This window comes from Dermacentor silvarum, chromosome 3 (assembly GCF_013339745.2).
Source record: "Dermacentor silvarum isolate Dsil-2018 chromosome 3, BIME_Dsil_1.4, whole genome shotgun sequence".
Classification (NCBI taxonomy): domain Eukaryota; kingdom Metazoa; phylum Arthropoda; class Arachnida; order Ixodida; family Ixodidae; genus Dermacentor; species Dermacentor silvarum.
The window spans coordinates 134,717,340-134,727,696 of NC_051156.1; the positions used below are offsets into that span (position 1 = coordinate 134,717,340).

Genomic DNA, 10,357 nt, shown 5'->3' on the forward strand with positions numbered 1-10,357 from the left:
AATTATAGACCCATTAGCTTACTTTCAGTATTGTATAAAATATTCACCAAGATTATTTCCAATATAATCAGGGCAACACTTGACGTCAGCCAACTAAGAGAACAGGCTGGCTTCAGGAAGGGATATTCTACGATGAATCATATCCGTGTTATCAATCAGGTAATCGAGAAATCTGAGCAGTACAAAAAACCTCTCTCTATGGATTTCATAGCTTACGAAAAGGCATTTGATTCAGTAGAGATACCAGCAGTCATAAAGGCATTGCGTAATCAAGGAGTACAGGCGGCATACGTGAATATCTTGGCAAATATCTACAAGTATTCCACAGCTACCTTGGTTCTCAAAAAAAAAACTAGAAAGTTACCTATCAAGAAAGCGGTAGGGCAAGGAGATAGAATCTCTCCAATGCTATTCACTTCATGCTTAAAAGAAGTATTCAAGCTCTTGACTGGGAAGGCTTAGGAGTGAGGATCGATGGCGAATACCTCAGCAACCTGCGATTTACAGATGACATTGCCCTATTCAGCAACAATGGAGCAGAATTACAACAAATTATTGAGGACCTTAACCGAGAACGTGTAAGAGTGGGGTTGAAGATTAATATGCAGAAGACAAAGATGATGTTGAAAAGCCTGGCAAGGGAACAAGAATTCAGCATCGCCAGTCAACTTCTAGAGTCTGTAAAGGGGTACGTTAATCTAGGTCAATTACTCACAGGGGACCCTGATCACGAGAAAGAAATCTACACATAATAAAATTGGGCTGGAGTGCATACAGCAGGCATTGCCAAATCCTGACTGGGAGCTTACCAAAAGAAAAGTGTAAAATCATTGCATTCTACCGGTGCTAACATATGGGGCAGAAACTTGGACGTTAACAAAGACGCTCGAGAACAAGCTAAGGGCCGCACAAAGAGCGATGGAACGAAAAATGTTAGGCCTAACGTTAAGAGACAGGAAGAGAGCGGTGTGTATCAGAGAACAAACGGGGATTGCCGATATTCTAGTTGACATTAAACGGAAGAAATGTAGCTTGTCAGGCCATGTAATGCGTAGGATGGATAACCGGTGGACCATTAGGGTTACAGAATGGATACCAAGAGAAGGGAAGCGCAGTCGAGGACGGCAGAAAACCAGGTGGGATGATGAAGTTAGGAAATTTGCAGGCGCAAGTTGGAATCAGCTAGCGCAAGACAGCGGTAATTGGAGATCCCAGGGAGAGACCTTCGTCCTGCAGTGGATATAAATATAGGCTGATGATGATGATGATTATGATTATGATCTAATTAGGCAGAATGCCAAAAATAATCTGAGTATCTCCGAGCGACGGCCAACAACATTACCTTGGTTCTGTCCAGCTACGTAGCATTTGCATATTTTTAATATTTGGCCAAAGTTAAGTGAAACACCCTGTATATCTATATATGCGGGGAAAATATAAATAGGTTGGAAAATACTGGAATAATTGAGGTTAACCTGCAATTTCGCGCACCGTTGAATTCTGGCGCCTCGATTAAAAAGTATAGTTACCCTATTCCATTTCATTTGCTCGGGAAAACACCCACACTGAAGAATCGAATTGAAGATATGTGTGAATCCTCGAGTTATGCATACTAAAACAAACTTGACAAGCTTTACCGGTCATCAGTGTCGCGCACTTTACCTTTCTTGAATTTCATAAAGGCGCTTTATGTATCTGATTTATCAGTTGTATTTAGAAGTAAACTGCCAGAAATGTAGAGAAATAAGCACAATAGAAGGAATGGTTGGCCATCCTTGCGTTGGCACATTACTGTTTGCAATATGCTCTGCCTGAAGTTCAGCTGTTTTGTAAGTTTTCTTGCGTAGTGAAGGAAAACGTTTTTTGTTTTTGTTTTTTTTTTCCCGCGCCGGAGAACCTCATTGATAATGCTCCACAGGCATCAGGATGCTTACTCGTGACGTCTGCAAACAATTTCTCATTATAGACCACTCGTGACCTAAACGTACCGGGAGCGCAGCGTTAAAAAAAAAAAAAAAGAAATGCCCGCAATATAGATAACGATTATTCTCGAGAGACAAGATAAGTCCCAAATGCTGCGTGACGTAATTTTTTTTAATTGTAGGAGGTGTTACATCAGCGCAGCTCCTCTCTTGTCGCCGTTCAAGTAGAATGTGTCTGCTGCCGTGACATGACAAAAATGCGCGCGACGTCACAGCTCCGAGCGCAGAGGCCTTAGTCGTCTGTAGGGGTGTTGTGTGAGCACGGCTTTTGGTAGGCAACGTAGGGCTCACCTTTATAAGCTTCCCCGGGTTCATGTTGTCGCCCTTCGATTGCATCATTTTTGTCAGGTCCACGTTGCCGAAGCAAGACATGGCTTTCTTGATCATGCCAAGCCCTTCAATGAAGAGAAAAGCACCACCTGTTGAGCTTCACGAAATTACACAAAAACTCGCTTTGGCGCTGCCACGTCGGCGTCATTGTAGCGATCAGCCAATCGGGGTGACTGATCACGCAAACGAAATAATTCGATGTGGGCGGTGTGGATACCGCCCACATCGATACCGCCCACAATACCGTACACGTCCTCCGTTCGCTTTATGAACGTTCATTCATGCCGTTAAGTTTCTAAACACCTGAGTTCCAGAGGAGGAGGAGCAATAAACTTTATCTGTGTAGCAGATTTGTGAGACCTAGGCCTCTCTACCTAGATCACGGCCTCGAGCCCTTTGGCTCTGGCTGAGTTCAGCTCCTTTTTTTTTTTTTTTATCGGACGGTTTGCCGTTTGCCTTACGGCATATTACGGTTAAATAAATACGCGCAAACTTCCACAGCGAGCAAGCTGCCTATAGGTGCCTTAGGAGCCCTGTGAACCTTATCCTTCATAATTAACTCTTCGTAGTCCGTGATTGTTCTGTACGTATCCCAAGTACTATCTCGCATGTGGCCTTTGTCCATGGACACAGCCACGCCATATGGCAGGCATTCACTGCTTGCAAATGTGGGGGCAGAACACTTTGGGCACTTCGCAGGGTGTTCAGGTGATCGGTCCCAGGCCCATGTTGCCAAAGAGGCAACAGCCGCCCCCGTCTGAATACGACGGAAACTTGCTCCATCTGAATTAGATTACATGGATTCGCTTCCGGAAGTTTATTCCTACAAACACGCCACGTACTCACGAGGAGACAGGCCACATAACGACAAGTAAACAATAACAACAAAGTAAATTTAATCTAAGGGCTTTCCGATTACGCCTTCTTTTTCGAGTAACACCTGTCTCTTCGGGCAATCTAGCTAACGTGGAAGAACACAATGTAATATGCCTTAGGATGTCATTAACAAGTCTGTTTCCACTGCAGAATGGGAGGTTTTCGAATAATAAAATTTTCGGATGGGATCGAACACGAATACTTGCGTAAAGTTACCTCGAAATATGGAATCGAATAATTGAATATCGAATAATTGCTTATTTCTAAGCAAATCGAAAAATGAAGTCTGCGTTTGCACCACTTGCTAAAACAAAATGAGGCTTATTTACTTTCTCTGACACACGCATATAATGCCGTTCACAACAGAATATCCGTTCATCTGAGGATCTTGTGAGACAAAGCTGCTTTCAGTTATCTGCTTTCTGTTATCGGCGCTCCTGGGGAGGTATGCTTTAAGAGTACACCTAGTGGACATGTCCATGTCGTCTGGTGCTGAAGTGCTTATTGGCTATGGCGCGTGGCTCCTGCTAAAGCGCACCCCCGCCCAGCCAATCAGAACTTCAACAGCTGTCTAAATGGACACGTCCACTAGGAGGACTCTTAAAGAATACCTCCCCAGGAGCATAATTTATTCAGAATCCTCCTCATCTGAAACAAGCTCTTTAGCCCAAGACTCCAACAAGTGTTAAGGCAGAAACGAATATTAGACAGTTTAGAATGTCCCTAATTGACCTCTGTTGCAACTGCCCGGTCCCTATTTTAAATTTCGAATATTCGCTCACCTCTACTAAGCAAAGATCGCCTGGTATATGGTGGGCACGGTACCTTTTTCCATGTCAATTTGGCCATAGTTGCACGTGACACAGGCCAGAAGCAAAATCGTAGTTCCGATGGCGGAGATCTTCATGGCGTATAGACTCTCAGTCGAAGATGGTCCGTGCGTTCTGTCCGTGCGCCGTTACGGTAGCGTTCAGCCCTTTAAGTACATGGAAGTTTCACGGGTCTCCCACGTGTGTTCGTGCCGTGAGACGTCACGCTCGTCGCCCCTCTGCATCTGGAATGCGCGCCTGAACCGACAGTGTCAAGTTGCCAATTCGCGTGATCACAGTGCCGCGTGGAGAGCGAAGTCCTTGTCGAATCAGGTTAACACTTCGAAGATCCGATGGCGTGCGCGCCTTCGGCCGCGCTTCGTCTGCCCTGGCGTGGACTCTGATACAACACGTTGCCGACTCCTTGGCCGGCCCAATATTCGGCTTAAAATAGAGCTGCATGGCAAAGAAGCACTCGGTGACGTAAATACCCTTTACACGGGATCTAACGCTTTCCTCACCATGGAAAAAAATGGCTCTTAATTTTTGAACGTTTCAGTAACGACTTTTAACATTTTTATGCATTATGTCATTATGATTACAACATGAAAAAACCAAGGAAATCTGTGTTCCAAATATACACTATTGAAACTCATGAGAGTGGACAAGACGAGAAAGAAGAAGACGGCGGGCTCCAAAGGCGCACGCGCTAAGAAAAGCAATCAAAAAAAGAAAAAGAAGAATCTTGATTTCGTTCGCATCGAACGCAGCTGTCTCGTCTCGTTTCTGCGACATGGTGCCGTGACCAGGATTTAGCGGCTACTCCTCTTCCGACTGGCCACGGACTACCAGAACGACGGACTGGCCACAGAAGACGGACGAAGAGGAGGCCCGAGAGCGAACCAACGGCAGCGAGACGAGACATCGACGGCAAGGAGCGGCACGGACACAGAGGGCGACCAAGATTCGGATGACGTCTCGCCGCTAGAATCTGTAAGCGACCAGCAGTTTCCTAAGTTATTCAAGATGAGCAGAGAAGTGATTTTGAAGAAGCGAAAAACGCTGAGGACGCAAATAACAAATCTAGTGAGCGATGCTGAAAAGAAACTGGAGGAGAATCAAGATCCTACAGCGATGTCGCTGATAGCCAGCCAGATTAAAGGTATTGCAGACTCGCTAAAGAAAGCGGACGAGCAGATGGAGCAGTTCATAACGCCCGAAACAGCTGACTCGGAGTTTGCGAAAACAAATGAGTACGAGCTAAAGATAATAAGTGCTCTGCACAACATCAACGCGTACCTTTCTCGGCAAGAAGTACGGCAAACAGCGAGGGAGTAAACCAATTTCAATGGCGAAGCTAGACAATCTCAGCAAGCAACAATAGTGAAGCTACCGAAGCTAGAACTAATGAAGTTTGACGGCGACAAAATGAAATGGCAGAGATTTTGGCGGCAATTTGAAACAGCTGTACACGAAAGAACCGACTTGAACGAAAATCAGAAATTTACGTACCTTCTGTCATCACTAACCGGAAAAGCGGCAGCTGCCGTGGAGGGACTACAATTTTCCGACAGTAACTATAGCAACGCCATTGATATACTCAAGAAGAGGTACGGAAAAGATGACGTGCTGGTAGAAATGCACATGAAAGAACTGACTAACTTGAATACAGTAGCGAGCTGCAACGACATTGACGGTTTAAGAAAGCTGTCACAAAAGGTGCAAGTGCACATACGTGGATTGGAGTCCTTAGGATTGAAAAGCGAGTCCTATGCATCGATGTTGCTTCCGATCCTGAAAAGAGCTTTGCCAGTGGATATGTACATTGAATTCCAGTTAAAACAAAGAGAAGCGATCAGTGGATCTTCATCACGAGATCAGAATGTGGCTATACGTCAAGAAGATATTCTTAGGCGCTTGATGAAATACATCGAAGATCAAGTAGAGTGCAGAGAGGACTTGTCAACAGAAAGGAGAGAAAGCTACAGCCACAGGGCTGAGAGTAAGCAGCATACAAGAACTGTTAATTTTCAAAGTACAGCTGCAAAGTTTTGCATATTTTGCGACAATACAACTCATTATACTGATGATTGTAGGAAAACAATGCCTTATGAAGACAAGAAAATGAAGCTCAGAGAGGCAAACAGATGTTTCCGCTGTACCAGGCCTCGCCATACTGCTAAATATGTAAGGCAAACATTAGGTGCAAGATATGTCGAAAATGGCATGCGACGTCTATGTGCCGAAGCAAAGAACTGACAGCACAGTGTACAACATCTACTCTTGGTGAAAGTGAAAATCAAGAAGAGAAAACATCTACATGCCAGTTTATGAACAACTCATCAAGTGTATTTCTGCAGACTGCAGTTGCATTAGCAGAAGGTAGAAGGCAGTCATGTTATTGTCGTGTTCTACTGGATACTGGCAGCCAAAGATCATTCATACTGAAAAGCCTATCTGAGAAGCTTGGCTGTAAGGTTAAAGGAAAAGAAAGACTCACGATAGGCTCATTCGGAGGAGGACAAAATGAAAGAGTCATGAATTCAGTTGAAGTTAAACTGAAAAGTATCTCCAGTAGTGAAGAAGTGGTACTGGAAGCACTGGAGGTAGACATAATTTCAAAAGAAAGATTACCGTTCCTGCCTATTTCACTGCAAAAGAAGTATTAAGAGGACGGATTCAAGCTGGCTGACGTTTCATGTAAAGGCACATCATGCATAGAAATTGGAATACTTATTGGATCAGACCAGTATTGGCAAGTAATGACAGGTGGAATCCGAAGACTAGAAGCGAGGTTGACAGCAGCAGAAACCATATTCGGCTGGACAGTACAAGGTGAAGCTAGGATATCAGCAACAATAATGGAGAAGTCAACCGTAATGGTACTTAACGTCAACGTGGATAACTGCGACATACAGACAGAACTCAGCCATTTCTGGGATATTGAAAATCTAGGCATAAAGTGCCCTGAGAAAGAAACCGGGAGAGAAGAGGCAGTGATTCAGCACTTCAAGAGGTACTTAAAATTTGAAGAGAAGCGATATTCTGTCAGACTTCCATGGAAAGATAACGTGGAACTTGATGAAAACAAGAGCGTAGCTATGAACAGATTACGACAACTCACTCGACGGCTACAGAAGGACGAAAGCACACTCCGGCGCTATGACAGTGCTATCAGAGATTATTTAAATAGTGGAGTAGCAGAAGTGGTCGACGAAAAAAGTAGACTGATGACACACTGCTACTACATGCCGCATCAGGCAGTGATAAGGGAAGATCGACAAACCACAAAGATAAGAATTGTATTTGATGCATCTTCATCGTCGACAAAAGGGTTTTCTTTAAACGATAACCTCGAAACAGGACCGAATCTCAATTGTGATCTGGTGCATATGCTGATGAACTTCCGACACCATCGCATAGCAATGACAGCTGATATAGAGAAAGCATTTCTGCAGATTTCAATACACGAAGAAGATAGAGACGCATTGCGTTTTCTTTGGTGGGACAGAATTCCAAGCGGTAGCGACGCAAAAGTCGTGACATGGAGAATGTCAAGAGTTACGTTTGGGACAGCTCCGAGTACTTTCTTACTTGCAGCAACTGTACGAAACCACCTAAGCAAGTTGGAAGATAGCTTTCCGGAAACGATTAAGCAGTTGAAGAACAACATTTACGTCGACGACGTGATACTGGGAGCCAACTCATCAGAAGAAGCCGAAAAACTTTATAAAGAGTCAAAAGATATTTTTCAAGAGGCGTCAATGACACTCAGAAAGTTCAAAACTAATGAGCCTGGATTACAGCGAACTATAGACATACAAGAGGAAAACACAGGCATGGAAACCTCAACCCAGATAAAGGTACTTGGCATCAGATGGAATTACGAGGAAGATAGATTGTACCTCCCATCTTTTGACACAAAGGACATCGATACGAGCGGTCCAATTACTAAGAGGCAAATGCTACAGCTAACAGCAAGAATATACGATCCTCTAGGCGTCTTCACTCCATTCACAGTGACAGCTAAGCGACGAATACAAAACATGTGGAGGAAGGGGACATCGTGGGACGACCCACTACCAGAAGATGAAACGGCGTCGTGGAGGAACTGGATTCAAGAGCTACGATTAATACATGACTTCAGCATACCTAGATGGTTTGATATTAACCAAGGCAGCCAGCCTCTTCACACGGATCTTCATTTGTTTTCTGATGCAAGCCCGTACGCTTACGGAACAGCAGCCTACTTGATAAATACCTACGAAAACCAAAAACAGTCTGAGCTACTCATAGCAAAAGGACGAATAGCTCCAATGAAAGAAATGTCTTTGCCAAGACTCGAGCTAATGGCTGCGACGTTATCTGCACGCCTCTCTGAATATATCCGAAGAGGATTTGTAAGAAAACTCAACGAAACGAGATATTGGACAGACTCGACCATTGTTCTCAGTTGGTTACGCGGAAAGAAAAAACGAGACAATTTTGTCGAAAACAGAGTGAAGGAGATAAAGGAAAAAACGAAACTGTCAGAGTGGAATTACGTTGCAAGTGAAGAAAACCCAGCTGATTTGATGACTAGAGGTGTAAGCGCAGAGCGTCTGATAAACTCAGAGCTATGGTGGCATGGTCCAAAATGGTCAGTTCTGAAAAAGAAAAATACGGAACAAACAGAAGCAGAAGACGACACTGAGCATGGTGAAAGTTATGCGATCAACACATGCACCTCAAATACGGCAGTGATTGACGCGGAGAAGTATGGCACATACATACGATTACTCAGAGTCACAGCTTGGGTTCTCAGGTATATCCGGAATATACGAAAAAAGAGACCGATCATCGGAGATCTGAGTTTTGAGGAACTGAAGAATGCTGAGACGACAATAATCAAGCTAGAACAACAACATATACGAGAAAACATAGTACAGAGCAAGAGCATTCCTACGAAGACAACAAGGATGTTTCTTCATGGTACGGAAGTCTTTGAAGACGATCAAGGTCTGATAAGACACAAAGGTCGGCTGCTTCAAAGTGGATTATCACACAACGAAAGACATCCTATTGTGCTGCCAAAGTGGACGGCTGGTACAAAGCTGCTGGTACGCCATATCCATCAACTCACGCTGCACGGAGGAATAAGCGTCACATTATCACAGCTTCGAACTAAGTACTGGATAATACAAGGAAGACAGCTCGTGAAGAAGATAATTCATGGATGTCTAAAGTGCCAACGATTTGACGCTAGACCACTACACCAAGAAACAGCACCACTTCCTGCTGACAGGGTCAACGAGCGACAACCATTTGAAGTGATCGGAGTGGATTTCGTGGGTCCGTTACTTGTAAAGGACGCGATGAAAGGCACTACAACACAGTATGTTGCAATATTTGTATGTGCTACCACACGAGCTGTACATCTCGAAGTTGTGGACAACACGACAACAGAAGCATTCTTACATGCATTCCGAATATTTACTGCGAGACGAGGGCTATGTTGCATCGTTTATAGTGACAACGCAAGGACGTTCAAGAAGGCCAACAGAGACATCAATCGTATGATGAAGGAACTACAGAAAGAAGTCTCCAAAAGAGCAAGCCAAGGGGATCAAATCAAATGGAAGTACATCGCAAAACAAGCGCCTTGGTGGGGAGGCTTTTATGAAAGAATGGTACGAAGCATGAAATCAACAATGAGGAAAGTTATTGGGAAAAGACTGTTATCAAGAGAAGAGATGCAAACACTAACAACTGAAGTTGAAGCTGCCCTTAATAACAGACCGTTGACCTATGTATACAGCGAACCAGATGAACCTCTACCTATTGTGCCGGCTGATATAATAGGTGGAAAGCATAGGATCAAAGACAGTACAGAAAGTGAAAAAAAGATCAGCATAGAAGAAATGTGTAGAAATAACCAAAAAATTACGAAAGATTGGTGGAAGAGATGGAACAAGGAATATCTGAAAGAACTGAGAGAGCAGTGTAACGCAAGAAAGCAAGAAATGACAGTGAACCAAGGAGATATCGTTTTGATCGGTGCACGTGCTCCTAGATCCTTCTGAAACCTGGCTAAGGTCATTGAAGTATATTCTGGAGTCGACGGGAAACCGCGCTCCTGTCTCTTAAAATCCAAAGGAAAACTCGTTCGGAGACCTGTTCAACACCTATACACACTTGAAGGTTGCTTCCACTGATGAGAAGGAAACTTTTCGCGGCCGGAAGCTATTGAAAACTCATGAGAGTGGACAAGACGAGAAAGAAGAAGACGGCGGGCTCCAAAGGCGCCGCGCTAAGAAAAGCAATAAAAAAAGAAAAAGAAGAATCTTGATTTTCGTTCGCATCGAACGCAGCTGTCTCGTT

General features: G+C 44.1%; 1 protein-coding gene across 4 annotated transcripts in view; it reads right to left on the reverse strand.

Annotated features, from left to right (window-relative positions):
- LOC119445792 (uncharacterized) overlaps nt 1-10,357 on the reverse strand; it is a 60,320-nt gene that overhangs the window by 13,869 nt on the left and 36,094 nt on the right. The window contains exons 1-2 of one of the 4 annotated variants that reach the window (XM_037710067.2): nt 4,014-4,123; nt 2,274-2,377 (exon numbers count right to left, since the gene is read on the reverse strand). The exons of 2 other annotated variants lie outside the window; for them this stretch is intronic. In XM_037710067.2, coding sequence (XP_037565995.1) covers nt 2,274-2,377; nt 4,014-4,095 — 186 coding nt within the window. In that variant the 5' untranslated portion in view covers nt 4,096-4,123. Of the gene's footprint in view, nt 1-2,273; nt 2,378-4,013; nt 4,124-10,357 lie in introns of those variants that run through there. One more of the 4 variants, XM_049663643.1, reaches the window with a different exon arrangement.